Source organism: Microcebus murinus, chromosome 9 (assembly GCF_040939455.1).
Source record: "Microcebus murinus isolate Inina chromosome 9, M.murinus_Inina_mat1.0, whole genome shotgun sequence".
Taxonomy (NCBI): Eukaryota; Metazoa; Chordata; class Mammalia; order Primates; family Cheirogaleidae; genus Microcebus; species Microcebus murinus.
In genome coordinates this window covers 90187406-90208593 of record NC_134112.1, presented here as the reverse complement: position 1 = coordinate 90208593, position 21188 = coordinate 90187406, and the positions used below count along the sequence as shown (strand labels likewise).

The 21188-nt window shown below is 36.5% G+C and overlaps 1 protein-coding gene across 2 annotated transcripts in view; it reads left to right on the top strand.

The window, feature by feature from the left end:
- KDM7A (lysine demethylase 7A) overlaps positions 1-21188 on the top strand; it is a 90863-nt gene that overhangs the window by 48135 nt on the left and 21540 nt on the right. For both annotated transcript variants that reach the window (XM_020289701.2, XM_076006656.1), the window contains 8 exons: positions 1419-1579; positions 3467-3608; positions 3949-4135; positions 5686-5848; positions 9030-9117; positions 10707-10813; positions 16341-16432; positions 20471-20560. In XM_020289701.2, the coding sequence (XP_020145290.2) occupies positions 1419-1579; positions 3467-3608; positions 3949-4135; positions 5686-5848; positions 9030-9117; positions 10707-10813; positions 16341-16432; positions 20471-20560 (1030 nt within the window). The remainder of the gene's footprint in view (positions 1-1418; positions 1580-3466; positions 3609-3948; positions 4136-5685; positions 5849-9029; positions 9118-10706; positions 10814-16340; positions 16433-20470; positions 20561-21188) is intronic.

The following is a 21188-nucleotide window of genomic DNA, read 5'->3' as shown; positions in this document are numbered from 1 at the left end:
ATGTTACTGAGAGGGTGGGAAGATCGGAGCCCAGTAATTCAGAGAACCAGCATTTCCTTTTTCTCCTGTCTTTTCCTTGCTACCTAGGCTGCAGACGACATCAAACAGTTCAGATCTGATTGTATAAATGGAAATTGTTCTGTTTTAACCTTTAAGGCAAGTGTTGCACTTAATTTTGACTGTACAACAGCTGCGTCCTATGAGCAATTGGAGATAAAATCTAGAATACTCCATTGAAAGAGATCTGGAGGACAGTGACAAAGGGACAAATCATACTTAAGTGTAATGCCTATAACATGTTGATCATCAGAGAGGGCAGCTGGAGGTCCAAACCTTCTTATTAGCTTAAAGTTGCTACCTAGTATTAAAACTTATGGAATACTGGTTAACAGATTATTTAAATTGGTAACTACCAGTGGGAGTGTTTTGGACACTTGTATCAATGGGTAGAGACCAGGGATGTTAGTCATACTCTAATATGCAGAACAATAATTAATTGGTTTGTGTCCTGTTAGACTTTGAAATGTCCGCAAATATTTGTGGGTTTTGGTTTTTTTACTTTTTCCTATTATTATATTTTAATTTCAGAATATTATGGGGGCACAAACATTTCAGTTACATAAATTGCTTTTGTACCCTTTGAGTCAGAGTTATAAGTGTGCCCATCTCCCAGGTAGTGTGAATTTCTAGCAGATATTTGTGTGAAATTTTATAGTCAAATAAAATCTGGTGTGTTTTTACGTATCCTAACTTGTGTTTTTATTTTAATGTACATCCTACCTTTTGTTCTCATGATGTCCTACACAGCTTATGTTGAGTGGCTTCTGATCTTTTTTACTTCTCTTAAATCTAACCATTCATTATAACTAGTTTTAAGCATTCTATTATTTTATGATGTCTTCTAGTAAGTTTACATGAACATTTACATATTGAAATACAGGTTGAGTATCCCTTATGCAAAATGCTTGAGACCAGAAGTGTTTCAGATTATTTTTTATTTTGGAATATTTGCATTATGCTTACCAGTTGAACATTTCTGATCTGAAAATCTGAAAATACTCAGCATTTCCTTTGAACATTATGCCGACACTTAAAACATTTTGGATTTTGGGATTAGGGATACTCAATCTGTACATATTTTGCTATACATTAGTTTAATTTTTTTTCTTTTTACAGTCAGAGCATTTTATGTATTTTTCTGATTATATGTGTTGAATTAAGTAGATTATGATATCACCTACAAATTTTACTCTAGCATAGCAAAAAGGGCTTTATAAAACATTTCTTATTAAAAGGAGAATTAGGTATGATAGGTTAATAATCATGGATATAGGTAATTATACAATATATGAATGAACTGATTATCACAGTATTATTTTTCAACTGAACTTAATGGCATTTTATTCGTTTTCCCGTAGTGCCGATGAAATCATTGTAAAGATGCATGGCAGCCAGCTGACACAAAGATATCTAGAGAAACATGGATTTGATGTCCCTATTATGGTCCCTAAATTAGATGATCTGGGGCTCAGGCTCCCTTCACCTACTTTTTCTGTGATGGATGTGGAACACTATGTAGGTACGAACTTGATTCCTTTAAGTACCTGGGAAGACACGGTAAAAGTAAAAATGATGGTCCTAATAATATTAAAAGTTAAGTGAAGAAATATGAATTTAGTTCAGTTTCCTGGGTCAGGAAAAATGAAACTCGGTATCACCTATGTAAAAAACTATATTTTCTCAGCTGACTTAGAACTGTTGGAAAACCAGAATGACACATTTTGCCTATTTTTACTCAGCCTCATTCTGCTGCTTTCTTTGGTGTCATTAAACTTTCTGATACATGGTTAGGGAAAACCATTCCTGAGGGCAGCTACAGATACCAAGAAGAAGACATGGGAAATTGGATTGGTTATAGGCATCTGTAGAATACAGCTGCAAAATTGTCAGAGCCCAGTACACCAGCTGCATGATTAGTCCTCTGGAATCAGCCTTGCGACCTCTTGCTGTTTAGAGGAGGGACTGTAAAAAGAGGAGATCATTTTCAAACCTGTTTTTACAGTAATGACTTGGTGAATGTTGCCATGTAAGGACATTTTGACTTAATTTGTGATTTTGAAGCCCAGGAAGGGATAAGAAGTAAGGGGGAGGTTTGCAGTTATACCATTCATTCTCATTTTGATAGTTACAGTAAAGCTGACTGTAGAAGTCATTCCTTGTCAGAGATAGATAGAGATTACTGGAGGATTAGATCCCAAATCTACTTTGACTTAAAGTTGTATATTCACTACAATATCTAATCTCCTCAGCATGGAATATCTGAGAACTTGTCCCTTTATTGAGCTGTTGGTTGACGGTTCTCATTGATAAGTGATTCACTAAGGAAATCCAATTAAATATCATGACTTCACATTCAGCTAAGTTTGAATATTTGATAAATTAGGGGATGAGGATGAGGTTTAACATAAACCTATTTGCATAGATAGCAACTGTAAAATAAATATTAATAGCTAGTGTAAATATAAGTATAGGAAAAAATGTTCAAACTGCTTTATAGCTAACTTTTCAAAACTGCAAAGCACTTCAGTTAAATATTAGTAGCAGAACTCTGTTGCCCCCTAAAAATAAAATAGTCTGTGAGACAATGCTTGCTTAAATTGTATAGAATTAAAGTAAAAAAATGGCATTTATTTGTTTTCTATTTCAGATTGGTTAAGTATTGCCATATTTTGAATTCCACGGTATCCTATAGTCCCTTATAAAACTGATTATGCTTCCTGCGGTGGCAATGCAATGGTCTATAAGCATCACTTCATGGTTTTATAAGAAAACTGTAAATTACTCACAATTCAGAACTTAGGTATTCAGACACTGACACTAATCTGAACTGATTTTTGCTTCCTAACCATTAATTTTTTCTTGAAAGAGAATATTAAAAGAGAAGACATTATCAAGAGAGCAGAAATTGTTTGTCCTGGTCAACTTGCTCACTAATTCCCCAATGACTGATCTGTTTTCTAAAATGATAGAATCTTAGGTATTATAGAAGTGAAAGGGAAAAGTCAATCTTCTCATTTTGTGTGTCTCAAAAAATTGGAATCCATAAAGTGTTGCACAATTTCCACATACAATATAATGTATTTTTTTTGTCATTATGAACTGCACATAAGATATTGTTGGTGTATGGAAAGCTTTGTAAGCCATATAAATTTTTATGCTCAGTGTTAGTTATGCATCTCTTATTGCTTTATTCTTTTACTCGAAAACTCTCCCTTTTTTTCTAAAGGTCCAGTTGAACTTCAAAAAGTAATAAGAATATAGGAAGAATCTTTGTCTAGGCTATATAGTTTTATAGTTGGTTTAATTATCATACCAAGTAAATATAGTCTTTAAAATATTTTTGTTTAGAGCATCTGTTTGATGTAATTCTTAAGCCCAATAATAAGACTATAATTTTTCTCTGCAGGTGGTGACAAAGTGATAGATGTCATTGATGTGGCAAGGCAGGCAGACAGCAAAATGACACTTCACAATTATGTTAAATACTTCACGAATCCTAACAGACCAAAAGTGTTAAACGTGATCAGCCTTGAATTTTCAGATACAAAGTGAGTAGCTCTGGACTACTGGCTTAGCATTCTGAGTGTTAGCTAAGTGTAGTTTAATGACATATTTATTTCAGTAAGAAACATAATTGTGACTTCTAAAGTCATCCAGTTGTAACAATGTTGTATTTTTTTCTTTTTTTAACAATGTTGTAAATTTTGCAGTGGCATGCTTAGAGACTATTTAGAAATAAGATGTGTTTTAAACTTTAAGTATTTTTGTTAACCTTAAGTTCCAGTTAGTTACTTGGTTTGGGTTGAGATGGGAGAAGCAATTTTACAAAGTTTTAATTTGCAAGATGTGGATGTGTGTATATGTATATGTTTGGTTTTTTTTTTAAAGGATGTCTGAATTGGTGGAGGTCCCTGATATAGCCAAAAAACTTTCTTGGGTGGAAAATTATTGGCCAGACGATTCAGTCTTTCCCAAGCCATTTGTCCAGAAATACTGCTTAATGGGAGTTCAAGACAGCTACACAGATTTCCACATTGACTTTGGTGGAACTTCAGTCTGGTACCATGTCCTCTGGGTAAGATTGGGTAGTTCTTTGTTCTCTTGTTGACAAAAACATATAGCCATATTTTTTCAGTGGTATATTCATTTGCTATAAATGACAGTTTGTAGAAGGGAAGGTTTTTCTACTTTTTTTGGGGGGGGGGAGGGCAGAGTCTCTCTCATTCTGTTGCCCAGGCTAGACTAGCTGTGGTGTCAGCCTAGCTCATAGGAACCTCAAACTCCTTGGCTCAAGCAATCCTCCTGCTTCAGCCCCCTAAGTAGCTGGGACTACAGGCATGCACCACCATGCCCAGCTATTATTTATTTATTTATTTTAGTTGTCCAGCTAATTTCTTTCTGTTTTTAGTAGAGACAGGGTCTTTGTCTTGCTCAGGCTGGTCTTGAACTCCTGAGCTCAAATGATCCTCCCTCTTTGGGCCTCCCAGAGTGCTAGGATTATAGGCATGAGCCACCACACTTGGCCTTTTTTTTTTTTTTTCTACTTTTTAAGTAGGAACTATCACTTTGCTTTTAAACATTATGATTTTTATTTTATTCCAAGTAATGAAAGAGCCATGATGTTTTTATTTACATTTAGATTCCATTTTTGCCCTCATCTTTTAAATTGGTTTCTTCGAGCCTTTTTGTCTCTCTTTGTTTCCTCTTCCTGCTAGTTAATTATCTCTTAATCCTTGACTCAAATACCTAAGAAGAAGCAAAATTATAGTAATAATTGCTTCTGGCTTTAAGGTAGGGCAAGACAGCTAGTTGGATCCAGAAATGCCCATAAAAATACCAATTCTTTGCAGTTTATATTCACCTTGCTTTATCTAGAACTGTACTGTTCAATGCAGTAGCCACTAGCCATGTGGGGCTAAATTTAATTAAAATTGAATGTAATTAAAAATTCAGTCCTCATCTGCACTCATCACATTGCAAGTGCTAAGTCACAACACATGGCTAGTGACTGCTGTATTGGATAGTGCAGATACTAAAAATTTTTCATCATTACAGAAAGTTCTATTAGAGAGTACTGATCTAGAACCAAATCTTCATCTATGTCAAACGTCTATGCCCTTGCAATACTCTGGACCATATTTGATGCTGTGTCCTTGGACTCTTGTTCCTTTTCTTCATGAAGAAGCAAAGAGTTAGTTTATTAAAGGAAGTTTATTTATAGGTCTTTAAAAATAATCTTTATGTTAGAGATCAAAAGGGAAAGGGCAAAGTTTACAGAAAGGACTCTGTAACCTGGAGGCCTGTCAACACATACTTACTTCTATACCTTGAAAATGAGAGGAGGTCAGTGGGATGTTTATGGTTCTCTGCACTCCTTTCTCACAGCTATTTCTTCAACACTACTTTATTGACTCCTTGTCAGTTGGGGAGGGCAAGCTTTAGCTCCTGTGAAAATGTTTCTTAAGTCAATAGCTATTGATCAGGTGTGTGAAATGTCTTTGAACCTAAAAATTCTGATAATTATCTAACTTAATTTAGATCATTATATTGGGAAATTGCATCAATGTAGGCCATCTTAAGAATGGCTTTTGCTTTTTCAAAAATAGTTCGATTACTTCGTTCTAGGGTGAGAAGATTTTTTATTTGATAAAGCCAACAGATGAAAATTTGGCACTCTATGAATCTTGGAGTTCATCTGTGACCCAGAGTGAGGTGTTCTTTGGAGATAAGGTGGATAAATGCTACAAATGTGTGGTAAAGCAGGGACATACCTTATTTGTTCCTACAGGTAAGGTTTTCATCCTACTTCCTACTCCCCAGTTGATACTCAGTCACATAGATTCAGCTTTTAGTTAGAACCTCTGGCTTCAGCATGTTTGGAAGGTAGTTTTTAGGCATTACATAAGAAATAATTCTGATCTTGGACTTTTTACTTTTCATCCCTTAGAGGGCTTGTCTTATAGTTAGGACTTCTTTTGACATTGTGTTATATCATTTGCCTTCAGTTTTATTTTTATGGAGGTAAAATTCACATACCATTATATTCACCCTTTGGAAGTATACAATTTAGTGACTTTTAGTAGAGATTGACAAGCTTGTACAACCATCACCACTGTCTAAATTTCAGAACATTTTCATTATCTCAAAAAGAAACCCATATACCCTTTAGCAGTCATGCCCCATTCCTCCCTCCCCTGAGCTCCTGGCAACCACTAATCTACTTCCTGTTTCTATGGATTTACCTGTTCTGGACACTTAATATAAGTGGAACCATACACCGTGGCCTTTTTTGTCTAGCTTCCTCACTTAGCATAATGTTTTCTAGGCTCATTCATGTTATAGCATATAATAGTACTTCATCTTTTTATGGCCCAATAATATTCCATTGTAGGGATGTACAGGTTAAGCATCCCTAACCTGGAAATCCAAACTCTGAAATATTCTAAAATCCAAGACTTTTTGAGCACTGACATAACACTCAAAGGAAATGCTGCTCATTGGAGTATTTTGGATTTTGGGTTTTCAGATTAGGGATGCACAACTGGTGAGAGTATAATGTTATATCTTCTTTGGAGAAATGTCTATTCAAACCCTTTGCCCATTTTTAAATTGGGTTGTCTATTTTTATTTTTGAGTTTATAAATGTTCTTTATGTATTCTGTATATTAGACCTGTATCAGATATATGATTTGCAAATATTTTTTCCCATTCTGTGGGTCAGTTTTTCACTTTCTTGATAATATCCTTTGATGCACAAAAGTTTTAAATTTTAATGACATTCCTATCAGTTTTAACTTTGGTCACTCTCCATTGCTGTTAAAGGGCAAATCTGCTATAAGAATCTGGGCTACTGTCCTGGGACAATTAAGAGACAAAGGATATGTCTTCAGAGATCCTAGCAAGGGACTGAGCATCATTCTTAGCTGTAGCCTCAAATACAGGTATCAGGCCTGTCATTTTGAGATGTGAATGGATACAGCGACTATATAGACTATCCAGACCAGTGGTTTTGAGACTTGTGTTCTTTTGGCTTGGGCAGCCTTAATGGCTGTGGAGTTCGTAGGGATCTGTTACCACAGGCTTTGATTTCTTGCCTTGCCTCTGGCATATATAATAATAAATGTGTGTTGAATAAATGAATGAATAAATACATAGAACTACCAGAATATTTGCCTGGATAAGTATCAATATTTTCATTGTGAATGGGCTAAGCTTCCCCCTTTGGTCCTCTTCCTAGTTCTTCCTTTTATAATAGATATTTTGTTGTGCTTTCTTCAAAGTCTTACATTGAAATTCATAGTTCATGCATAACTAATTAAAAAAATAAATGTAATGACCTAACTGGATATAAAGAAGAAATAAAAAGATAATTTATAATGAAATACTATTTCAGTATGTGCCTGTTTAGGCACAGCAGCATCAGAGAACTGAATGATATGGTTAGCTGTATAAACCAACAAACCAATGTAGGTGTGTGTTAGTGACAGCACAAATTCTGTCAGCATCATTGGTATAGGCTAGTGGTTCTCAGACTCCCTGGAGTATCAGAATCACCTAGAGGGCTTATTATAATACAGATTGCTGGCCTCATCCCCAGGATTCTGATTCTGTAGATCTTGAGTGGGCCTGAGAATTTGCATTTCTGACAAGTTCTTGACTGATGTAAGTGTTGCTGGTCTAGGGACTACACTTGGAGAACCACTGTTATAGGCAATGTAAATTTTTTTCCAAGGTAGTTGACAACTATAAATTTCCAAATAAACTGCAGTTCTTTTCATTTACAGAGTTGTCATGTTCTTGGAAATTGTGCCACAGCCATGCAAAAATACTTTGTTTAGGTAAATAATGGAGTACTAGTTTCTAGGCTCGGATAGTTAATAGACAGGCTTTGTACCTATGTGAATGCCCAGCAGAAGATGACAGTCCTGAGTGACGTGGGACAGTTTTTTATTATGTAGAACTATCTTTACACTTCTGGCTCTCAGTCACAAAATGCCAGTAGTGCTCTCTGATCATTGTGACAATCAAAAAAGCCTCCCAACTTTCCAAAACACCCTGTACAGGCAGTACTGCCACTATTGAGAACCACTGATGTGTAGAATTTGTAACTGGCACGGACAACTTCTGATTTGTGGTTTCGGGGTCAAACTCAAGTATTTGTGCTGTTGTACACACAAATGGGCACACTTGGAAGTGAGTCTTTTGGTTTTTTTGATATTGTGTTATAGCACAGTGAGGGGTCAAAGATGAAAAATATCAAGAAAATGGGATTTGTGTGTTTTAAAAGCTAATTTACTTACAAATGTGTGTGTATATATTTATTTACGTGAAATCTTTCTGTTAAGTCTACCAACATTTCTTTCAAAAGTTGTGCCATCTCTTAGAAATGATTCCCATTTTGAAAACATTTTTATGGGAAAACAAAACATCATTTTGATTGCCAACATTTATATCTTCAGGACCATAACCCTTCATACTTAAATGTGAGTGATCTGCCGTTTCCTTCTTACAGAGTTGGATCTCAGGTTGAGTCCCCTGATCCTCCCCTGCTTACTTTTTGGGGCACTCAGTTTAGGATGGCCCTGGGGAGGCTGAGTGCTCAGCCATTCCCAGTGCTCTTTAGTGGAAATTGTGCTTTCCTAATTCAAACCAGATTTGACTTGTCTCAAAGAAAAATCTTTTATATGAAGTTGGGTTATATTTTTAAACTAAACAATGAAAACAGCAACAACTGGAAAAAAACCTTCACCTTATTTCTCAAATTCTGCATATAGCCTGCAATATAAAATAAGCACTTTATAAATATTTAATTAAATGAATCTATAGATTGTAATAGACATTACCTTCTCTAGCACTGGAGTATGAAGTGAACTGATATTGGTGTTTCAAGTTACTTCACAGGTAGATATCATATTTATTTGATTTAAATATTGAAAAATTACTGATTTATATACTTTTAACCATTTCAGGGTGGATTCATGCTGTGCTCACTTCTCAGGACTGTATGGCTTTTGGGGGGAACTTTCTGCACAACCTTAACATTGGCATGCAGCTCAGGTTTGTGTCATCAGTATTTAAAGGATCTTTTGTCCTTTCTTAAATAGGACAGTCTTTTTTTAAGTTAAAAAAATTCACAGCATTTTATTTGAGATTCCATGGAGATAGGCCCTGAGAAATGATTAGGAATAAGAATTTTTTAACAAAAGTAGTATTTTAAAAATTTTGTCAGGAGGATACTTGATGTATTTCAAATCTAAAACAAAAAAAGTAACTTACTCAGTTTGATAATATCTCCCTAGATTTCAAAATTTTATAAAAACGTATGTGTTCTCCTTTGGCTATTCTTGCAATTAGGGAAATAAATGAAATCAGTTAGATTCAGATGTGACCTATGCTGCTGGAAAAAAGCAACCTTAAGTCACAATTGCTGTCAAAACATCTGCTTTAATTTTGCTGCAGGTAAAGGATTAACAGCTATTTCCCCCTCTGTGTGAGAATTTGATCTTTGCCTGACTCTGTTCCCCTGGTAGTGTAATGAAGGGAGAATGTTACTAGGCAACACTGCTTATGGTAAAAATGATTCCTAATTGATAAACTGTATCCGGACTGGAAGAACTAGAAATACCTGGTAGGAAGTCAGTATCTTTGGGCTTCCCTGAGTGCATGACTCTTGTCACTTGGCATGCACATGAGGATCCCTGGAAGCTGTGTATCTGTGTGTGGAGTTACTACAATAGACAGACTGGGCGCAGAGGCTTACACCTGTAATTCCACTTTTTAGGGAGGCTGAGGCAGGAGGATTGCTTGAGGCCAAGAGTTTGAGACCAGCCTGGGCAACATAGCAAGACCCTCTCTCTACAAAAAAAAATGAAATAGCCAGGCATTGTGGCATGCACCTGTAATGCCAGTTACTCAGGAGTCTGAGGTGTGAGGATCACCTGAGCCCAAGAGTTAGAGTTTGCATTGAGCTATGATCATGCCACTGTACTCCAGCCTCGGTGACAGTGAGATCCTGTCTCTAAAGAAAAATAAATAAAATAAGATACAATACTATTTAAAAAAGAGAGAGCAAGAGCGAGAGAGAGTGAGGCTGCTATAGGATGTGAGACTGTAAGCCAGCGCAGCTCCTACAACTACCAAATGTGGATCTCCTCTCTTTGCACTTGAGCTGCCCCTGAGGGGAAAGATGGCTCCTGCTGTATGAACTGCTACAAGGACTCTCACTGAAGACTAACACTGTGGCAAGCTATGGTTCCTGTCTTCTTACCTCTTAAGGTTGAATGCTTAGTTGAGACTAAACAGAACTTTCTGGGTGGGTGTTGCAGTATTGTCCAATATAGGGAGCTGTTTTCTAAATAGATTCCACTTACAGTGGAGCCCTTGTAAAATCCCTTTTGTTAAAACTAGGATGCAAATCCCAAGGTGTAATCTTTTATGAAACTCAATATAATTCTTAAGCATGCTATCAAATTTGTTAAAGTCAGAACCTGGATAAAGATAATTCAGTCTTGTCCAAATGTGGTGTTGTTGTTAAGTAATGTACAGTACTTGATTTGTCTTATGTTTTATTTTCAAGTTGGTTACCTTCATTAATATTGAAATACTAATATTAACATTAAATATTTTTTCAAATTTTATTCATTTAGGTGTTATGAGATGGAGAAAAGGCTAAAAACACCAGATCTTTTCAAATTCCCTTTCTTTGAAGCCATATGTTGGTTTGTAGCCAAAAACTTGCTGGAAACCCTGAAAGGTAATTAATTTATACTTTTTTATATGATATGATATATAATATTTGTAAATCCACTGAAAGCCACCCGACAGAGTCCCTTTTCTAGTAGAGTATAGATGTCACCCTGTTTGCTTTTTCAATACATGATTTCCTGTCTCCAGGAAGCTTTTTAGTGAATTAGAGTCTCTAGTCTATAACCTAACAATCTATGTTCTTAAAAAATCAAGTATGTGAAGGACTGTCAGAACAACGTAAGTAATGTTGGAAAGTGTTCATTACATCTAGTACTGTAGTAGCCCATACACATTATCAAGCATGTAAAAGTGCTTCCCACACCTTCTCAAAATTGTAGTTTATATCAAATGATTGTTACCTAATATGTGTTCCGAAACATTTGCTTTAAAAAATTGAGGGAATGATTTTCATGTACTGAGAGAATCAGGTAATATTTATGCCATAACCTTTTATGACCATTATGCTTGCTAGAATAATTCACTTGTTAGGATGCAAACCAACTTTTTCAATTAGCATGTTATGATTCTGTAGTTGAAGAAAAATGTTTCCTTTGAATATACCTTTATTTAAACTCAAATACTTTTTAAAATGTGGAATTTCAGATTTTGATATTTTTATATTTTGGCTTAATAATCCTTGACCAGTCAAATTGGAGACTGAGTATCATTTCTACTTCTATTCATTTTCTGCTTTTCAGTACTTGAGCCAGTGAGAATATAGTTTGGTTTTTGTGCTGTCTAAATTTTTCTAGTCGGTTTGCAAATAGTACTACTGTTATAATTTGTAACTCTCAGAAGAGCAGATATAAACAGATTAAACAGTAAAGTTTATTCTGAACATTTGTTTCTTTTTCCATTTAAAAGTTACATAAGAGGAAAAGGTAAAATGAAAAGAAATAACTAATAATCAACTTCCCAGGATAGCATGTATAAAACTTATAAAACTAAACTTATAAAACTTAGGCCGGGCGCGGTGGCTCACGCCTGTAATCCTAGCTCTCTGGGAGGCCGAGGCGGGCGGATTGCTCAAGGTCAGGAGTTCAAAACCAGCCTGAGCAAGAGCGAGACCCCGTCTCTACTATAAATAGAAAGAAATTAATTGACCAACTGATATATATATATATATATAAAAAAATTAGCCGGGCATGGTGGCGCATGCCTGTAGTCCCAGCTACTCGGGAGGCTGAGGCAGAAGGATCGCTCGAGCCCAGGAGTTTGAGGTTGCTGTGAGCTAGGCTGACGCCACGGCACTCACTCTAGCCTGGACAACAAAGCGAGACTCTGTCTCAAAAAAAAAACAAAAAAAAAAAACTAAACTTATAAAACTTGTGTATAGTTTTTTTCTCAAAAAAAAAAAAAAACCCTCTCTCTTTGAGAAGGAAATAACAGTGGCGCCCTAAACCCCACGCCCCACAGCAGTGTAGAGGGAGATGTCTACAGGTGTGGGTGAAGGAGGTAGGATCCCATAGATGGGGAGGAATAGGTACTTTCTTCCCAAGACCAGTCTCTGCTCCAGAAATAAATCATTATCATGAATCCCTGACTCATTTAGTGTTTTCAGGTATTTTTCCTGGCTATAAGAATGTCACAATGGACTGTAGAGTTGAGTTTTCAGTATAATACTGGACAGTAGAGTTCATAGTCTCCTATTTAAGTACAAGTCTAAAAAGCAGAAACACTTATACAAACTTACAAAAACACTTATAAATGTCTTTGTTTTGTGAAAAGAATACTACTAAACCCTCTAGTTAAGAGATTGGCATTTCTGTTTCTCCTGTCTCTTCTGTTCTTGTGTCCCAAGATGCCACATTCCTATCTTATAGTTAGCTAGGAAAAACTATCCATTCATACACATGTATACACACATGTGCACGCCCCTGGGGTGATGCACAATGGTCTCTTTTTCCCCTAATGTCTAAGAGAGGCTCATAATTCAACTTTTTAAAGCAAATTAAGAGCTTATTTGAAAGACAAAATTTTTCTGTTACTCTTGAAGCCACAGCAGCAATTTGCTTAGTCTTAGAAATAACTATTTAGTCTTTGTATTAGGCCATCAAAAGCAAGCAAGCAAGCAGATAAAAATGTGAGGATTTTAACACAGAACAAGTTAAATCTACAGATCAATTTTGGTAAAATTGTTATTAAATATTGAGTTATCTAAAAGTAATCATGGAACATCTCTATTTATTTAGATTTTCTTTAATATTTTTTATCATTTCATAAATTTTTGGTAAAAATCTGGCACATATATTCACTATATCTAGAATATATAAAATATATTCTATAAAAATATATAAAATATATTTTAGTAAATATATAAGATATATATTTACATGTTACATATAAATATGTGCATATGTATGTGTATTTTTTTTTTCATTTTGGCACATGAGTGATATTTGGACCATATTTTGTTTTCTCATTTTGTCCTTGTTAGGTTTTGGTATTAAAGTTATGCTAACCTCAGATAAAAGCTTGGGATTGTTCCTTCTTTTTCTGATCTCTGGAGAAGTTTATGATTGGAATGATTTCTTTCTTTTTTTTTTTTTTTTTTTTTTTGAGACAGAGTCTCACTTTGTTGCCCAGGCTAGAGTGAGTGCTGTGGCGTCAGCCTAGCTCACAGCAACCTCAAACTCCTGGGCTCAAGCGATCCTCCTGCCTCAGCCTCCCAAGTAGCTGGGACTACAGGCATGCGCCACCATGCCCGGCTAATTTTTTACATATATATATATCAGTTGGCCAATTAATTTCTTTCTATTTATAGTAGAGACGGGGTCTTGCTCTTGCTCAGGCTGGTTTTGAACTCCTGACCTTGAGCAATCCGCCCGCCTCGGCCTCCCAGAGAGCTAGGATTACAGGCGTGAGCCACCGCGCCCGGCCTCTTTCTTGAATGATTGCTAGAACTCACTGAGGAAGACATCTGGATCTATAATTTTCTTTATAGGAAGATTTTTGACTGCTGAGTCAGTATCTTTAGTAATTAAAGGACTATTACGTTTTTCTAGTTAATTATTGAGTCCATTATGATGAATTCGTTTCTAGAAATGTATCTGGCAATTTTATCTAAATTTTTACATGTGTTGGCATAAAGTTCATGTTATCCCCCTTAAGTACTTAATATCTGTAGATATACATACATAATGAGTGAGATGTGCACCATCTGGGGGATGGTCATCCTGGAAACTCAGACTTGGGGGGAGGGGGGGAAAGGGCATTTATTGAAACCTTAAAATCTGTACCCCCGTAATATGCCGAAATAAATAAAAGAAAGAAAAAAAAAAATATCTGTAGCATTTGTAATGGTGTCTCTTTTCTCATTCTTGATAGTTGCATATTTGTGCTATTTTATCTTTATCAGTCTTAATATCTTTTTTTTTCATTTTTTTTAGACAGAGTCTCACTCTGTTGCCCGGGCTAGAGTGCCATGGCATCAGCCTAGCTCACAGCAACTTTAAACTCCTGGGCTCAAGCGATCCTCCTGCCTCAGCCTCCGTAGTAGCTGGGATTACAGGCATGCGCTACCATGCCTGGCTAATTTTTTCTATATATTATTAGGTGTTCTGCTAATTTCTTTCTATTTATAGTAGAGATGGGTCTCGTTCTTGCTCAGGCTGGCCTTGAACTCCTGACCTCGAGTGATCTTCCTGCCTTGGCCTTCCAGAGTGCTAGGATTATAGGCGTGAGCCACCGCGCCTGGCCTCAATGTTAATATCTTTTTAAAGAACCAGTTTGAGACTTAACAATCCTCTCCATTTTCCGTTTTGTTAATTTTTGCTCATTTTCTTTTTTTAACATTAAAATGGTATTATCTTTATTGAGAAGAGACAAATGTTAACACCAAGTGTTATTTTCAGTACCTACTATCAACTGTTTATTGGACCTACCCATTTTGATTTTCCACCAGCATCTTTGGATAGATTAATTAATACTATATCCAAAACTAAGTCTACTGACTCATGACCTTCAGGTCAAAACCCCCCCCCCCCAAATCTGCTGTTTTTGTGTTCTCAATCCTGGCTAATGACACAACCATCCACTGAGTCTCCCAATCTTTTTTTCCCCCTCAGAATATTACAGGGGTACAAATGTTTAGTTTACATATATTGCCTTTGCCCTGCCCAAGTCTTTTTCATGGGTCCTCAGCTCATTAATTTTCAGCTGCCTTTTCTAACGTAAGCATTTAAAGCTATACATTTCCTTGTATGTATAATATACCACATGTTTTGATATAATGTTTTCATTATTATTTAACGAACATATTATGATTTCCAATGTATTGTTTTATTGTCTGTTTGTTTGGAGACAGAGTCTCGCTCTGTTGCCCGGGCATGAGTGCAGTGGCATCATGATAGCTCACTATAATCCCAAACTCCTGGTCTCAAGGGGTCGGCCTACCTCAGCCTTCCTAGTAGCTGGGACTACAGGCACATGCCACCATGCCCAGCTAATTTTTCTGTTTTTTGTATTGACGGAGTCTTGCTATATTGCTCAGGTTGGTCTCATACTCCTGGCCTCAAGTGATCCTCTCACCTCAACTTCCCAAAGTACTAGGATTATAGGTGTGAGTGACCATGCCTGGCCTAATATATATTTTTTGATCCAAATGTTAGTTAGCAGTCTGTTTATTAGTATTTGTGTTTCTTAATTTCTAAACATATGGACTTTCTCCAGTTATTGTGTTACTGATTTCTGTGTTATTGATTTCTAGCTTAATTGCACTGTGAACACGTCTGTGATTTAGATCCTTGGACATTTGATACGACTTGTTTATGGCCTTGGGATAGGGATGATTTTTTGTAAATGTTTTGTGTATGCTGAAAAGAATGAGTGTTCTGCAATTTCTGGGTATAATATTCTCTTTATGCCTATTGAATCAAGTTTTATATTGTTAAAATTGCATATATATATATGCCTACTGATTTTTTTTAGTTCACTTACTTTATTGTTTATCAAGAGAAATGTCTCAAAATTTTCCACTATGATTATGTATTTCTCTGTATAGCTCTGTCTAGTTATTGCTTTCTATATTTTTAGGCTATGTTACTGAGCACAAAATTTAAATGGTAATTTATGTCTCTCTGGTGAATTAAATCTTTTGTCATTATGAAATGACCCTTTATTAATGACAGTGTATTAATATGGCTACACCAGCTTTTTTTTCAAAGTTTGGTATCTTTTCCTCATCTTTTTATTTTAAACATTTCTGTACTTTTTAATATTTTATTTATGTACTTTTAGTTTATTTTTAAATCCAATGGAATGGTCTTTCTTTTTTCTTCTTTTTTAAATTTATTTTTCCCTTCTCTGCTCTGAAGGAATAGTCTTTCTTTTAACTAGAACATTTAGTACAATTACATTGAATGTAATTCTATTTCTTTTTCCTTCTTTTGGAATTTTATATTCCATTTTTTTGTCTTTCTATTAATTGGGAAGTCATACAGTTTTATACTTGATAGTTACTCAAAATCTAAAGTTAATCCCTTTATCTTTAGAACACTTTAACTGCTTTGTCCACCCTACTTTTGTTCCTACAGAACTGAGAGAAGATGGTTTCCAGCCTCAAACTTACTTAGTACAGGGAGTGAAAGCACTGCATACTGCTTTAAAATTATGGATGAAAAAAGAAGTAAGTTATTTTCTTTGGTAAAATCATTGTTGTTTTTTATGTGGCAAGATCAAGAAAATAGAGTCCTTATGCTGTTTTGGCAGCACCTCTGAGTGCCAGTAGTAGAGGGAACAGAGATTATGCTTTAACTACAACCCTGCATTTTATTATACAGTATATATGATGTACTGGTTTCTGTTCATATTTACGAGAATTAAGTACTTAGTTATGTCTTTATAATCTGGAAAAGAAAGTAATTCAAGTATATTTAGGATGTTGACTAAGAAATGAACATGTAGATACAAGATAATAATAAATAACCTTGAGCTCTTATATTGTGCTTAGTCTTTACATACATGATCTCATTTAATCCTTACAGCAACTATATGAGGTTGGAATGCTATTGGTATCCCTGTTCTACATATGGGAAAGCTGAGGTTCAAGAGTTTTTTTTGTTTTTTTTTTGAAACAGAGTCTCGCTTTCTTGCCTAGGCTAGAGTGAGTGCCGTGGCGTCAGCCTAGCTCACAGCAACCTCAAACTCCTGGGCTCAAGCAATCCTCCTGCCTCAGCCTCCCGAGTAGCTGGGACTACAGGCACAAGCCACCATGCCCGGCTGATTTTTATATATATATATATTAGTTGGCCAATTAATTTCTTTCTATTTTTATGGTAGAGACGGGGTCTCGCTCAGGCTGGCTTTGAACTCCTGACCTTGAGCAATCCGCCCGCCTCGGCCTCCCAGAGTGCTAGGATTACAGGCGTGAGCCACCGCGCCCGGCGGTTCAAGAGTTTTTTAAGTAACTTGCCCAAGAGAACTAGTAGAGCTAGAACTTAAAGCTTAGATCTGGGATTGCAAAGCCTATGCTCTTTACCATTCTGCTAGATTTATATAAAAATGAAGGATAGGAGAGGTCAAGGTTTAAGCATGAGCTTTTCCATTTTCACTAAAATGTGGTCCAGTTTGCAGTTTGATTCCCACCACCCAAAAGTCATCCCAGATTTCCATTTGGAATTAGTGTTAACTTCCCTTATGATTCCATAGCATATTTCTTGTGCCAGTAGGCTTACAACAACTGTATATAAAGTAATGGATCCATTTTTCCTTCACCAGGTTTTGAGCTCCTGAAAAATAGGGACTGTCTTTCTTAGCTTCATTTTAACTACATGGAGCTTTGCACATAATACTTTAATAAATGTGTGAGCTAATGAAAATACATGTCCAAATTAATTTCTTGAGTATCCCCTTGAAATAAAAATCCTGCTTTTAGGCCGGGCGCGGTGGCTCACTCCTGTAATCCTAGCACTTTGGGAGGCCGAGGTGGGCGGATAGCTCGAGGTCAGGAGTTCGAAACCAGCCTGAGCAAGAGCGAGACCCCGTCTCTACTAAAAATAGAAAGAAACTAATTGGCCAACTAATATATATAGAAAAAATTAGCCGGGCATGGTGGCGCATGCCTGTAGTCCCAGCTACTCGGGAGGCTGAGGCAGGAGGATGGCTTGAGTCCAGGAGTTTGAGGTTGCTGTGAGCTAGGCTGACGCCATGGCACTCACTCTAGCCTGGGCAACAAAGCGAGACTCTGTCTCCAAAAAAAAAAAAAAAAAATCCTGCTTTTAAAAGGAGATATTAGGAAACAGTAATTAGTAGGTTACTGTCCCAATAATTTTTTACTCCCTGTCACTTTATTATCATTGCTATCTACTAGAGCAAGGCAGTGTGGAAGCATTCAGAGAAACAAAAAGCATGTCTTCCACTGTAAGACTATCATCTAGATGACAAGGAAAGGCACAAGCAAATTTAAAACTATATAACAAAATAAAAACAGGCATATGTTGCAAAAACTGTATAATTTATTTCCTCCTGAAGGCTTTGGACAAGTGGTTCTCAAATTTGTGAGTTTATGAGAATTGCCTTTAGTGCTTTTTATAAAAATGAAACCCCTGGATCCTCCTCTAGAGATTCTGATTTAATAGCTCTAGGGTAGGATCTGAACTTCTGTTGTTAACAAACTTCATAAGTGATTTTGATGCATAGTAAATTCATTATCAATAATAAATACTGTTAATACATTACAGTTATAGTACATTTTAAAAAGCATGATGTGCTCGGCATGGTGGCTCACACCTGTAATCCTAGCATTTGGGGAGGCCAAGGTGGGAGGATCTCTTAAAACCAGGAGTTCGAGATCATCTTGAGCAACATATCGAGACCCTGTCTCTACAAAAAATGGAAAAATTAGCCTGGCATGGTGGTACACACCTGTAGTCCCAGCTACTTGGGAGGCTGAGGCAGGGGGATCACATGACCCCAGGAGTTTGAGGTTGCAATGAACTATGATGACGCCACTGCACACATGCACGGGCTATAGATATAGCAAGGCCCTGTCTCAAAAATAAATAAGTAAAAAGCATGATGTTTACATTAATATCTGTTAAATTTGCTGTAAGATGAGAGGCAGCTCAGCATAACGTTTAAGAGCATAGATCCTGGAGTCAAATGTTGGGAATCAAATCTTGGCTTTGCTACTAGTAAACCAGCTGTGTGACTTTGGGCAAGTTACCTAACTTCTATGCCTCACTTCCCTCAACTGTAAAATGGGAATAACAGTGATATTTATGTCATAATGTTGTTGGAAGGATTAAATGAGTTAATGTTTGTAAATACTTAACAGTATTAGAGCACTGAGTTGGCACTTATTATTACTGTTCTTATTACCTCGTTTTAACAAATGATGCTAAAACCAAGTATACAGCAAAAGTAGAAACTAGTATGTTGAATGTGTCTAAAGAGCCAAGATATTCTTAGATATAGAGATTAATATCTGACATACACATAATAAATAATGACAATAGTTTGTAGTTCACTAAATATGGTGACTCACCAATTAACTCTTCTTCACTATTGTTGGGATCTTTTTTCTATTTTGTTTTTGATTTTTTTTTGAGACACAGTCTCACTCTGTTGCCTGGGCTAGAGTGCTCTGACGTCAGCCTAGCTCACAGCAACCTCAAACTCCTGGCCTCAGGCAATCCTCCTGCCTCAGTCTCCCGAGTAGCTAGGACTACAGGCATGCTCCACCATGCCCGGCTAATTTCTTTTCTGTACAGTTTTAGTTGTCCAGTTAATTTCTTTCTATTTTTTTAGTAGAGACGGAGTCTTGCTCTTGTTCAGGCTGGTCTTGAACGCCTGACCTTGAACGATCCTCCTGCCTCTGCCTCCCAGAGTGCTAGGATTACAAGCGTGAGCCACCATGCCCTGGCCTGCTTTTGATTATTAAAAGAAAAAAAAAATTGACAAAAATTTATTCAAATTAGACTTCCCAAGAGAAACTAGGATTATGTTAGTGCTTGTGTTCCCCTTAAAAATATTTATGCATTATGAATTAAATGTTAGGCTTAATTAGCTACCTTACTAATTATTAGTAGTAAGAATTACAGTAGGCTTTGAGGTGTAGAGTATAAGGTTACTACTCCATATAAAGTAAAACTCACTGTGGAACAAGTTCATCTAAGGGGATTTTTGTTTGTTTCTTTTTTTTTTTTGAGACAGAGTCTCGCTTTGTTGCCCAGGCTAGAGTGAGTGCCGTGGCATCAGCCTAGCTCACAGCAACCTCAAACTCCTGGGCTCAAGCAATCCTGCTGCCGCAGCCTCCCAAGTGGCTGGGACTACAGGCATGCACCACCATGCCCGGCTAATTTTTTGTATATATATTAGTTGGCCAATTAATTTCTTTCTATTTATAGTAGAGAACGGGGTCTTGCTCTTGCTCAGGCTGGTTTTGAACTCCTGACCTGGAGCAATCCGCCCGCCTCGGCCTCCCAGAGTGCTAGGATTACAGGCGTGAGCCACCACGCCTGGCCATCTAAGAGGATTTTTATGTGTTAATAAGGAACTCTTTTGAAGGTATTATACCAACTTAATGAACTATGAGACATGGCTTACTAGTATTTGACTGTGTCTATAAAGTCTAGAGAACCCAAAAATTGGTTTAGAAAATTAGTTTTTACTTATAAAAATGTAAGTAACTCTGATTTTCTTATTTTTGTTAATCCACATACAGCTTGTATCTGAACATGCCTTTGAAATTCCAGACAATGTTAGACCTGGACATCTTATTAAAGAACTTTCTAAAGTAATTCGAGCAATAGAGGTAAGAGTAAAAACTATCATGTAAATGCTTCAGTACTATCTGTTTTGAGAAGCAGATGCATCTACCAGCACACTACAAACATTTGAAAACTCTTACACACTTAGAAGTAATAGAATGAGATGAGTCTTGGATGGATTCTTAGGTTTTCAGGCTTCTAAAGACTTAGAAAATTAGAATATTATATTGGAATGAAATAATAAGCAGTTATCAGATTACTTTAGGTTACTTTAAAAATGAAAAACACAACTTTCAGAACCAGTTAATTTCAGCTACTCAGAGATGAATACATGTTAAGTAATTACAGCAAGAGAAAAAATGTAGGAGGGATGAGTCATGCTAGGGAAGCTGGGTGGGAGAAAGCAATGAAGTTGGTGGGGTGGGACAGAAATAGAGCAACTTGGTCAGGTAAATGCCCTTTGATAAAAGCTCATAAAATCTGTGATTGGGTGTTTTAATTTATTAATTAAGGGCTCTTCCAGGTGTTTAAGAAAGGGTGTTTTTTTTTTTTTTTTTTTTTTTTTTTTTTGAGACAGAGTCCCGCTTTGTTGCCCAGGCTAGAGTGAGTGCCATGGCGTCAGCCTAGCTCACAGCAACCTCAAACTCCTGGCTCAAGCAATCCTCCTGCCTC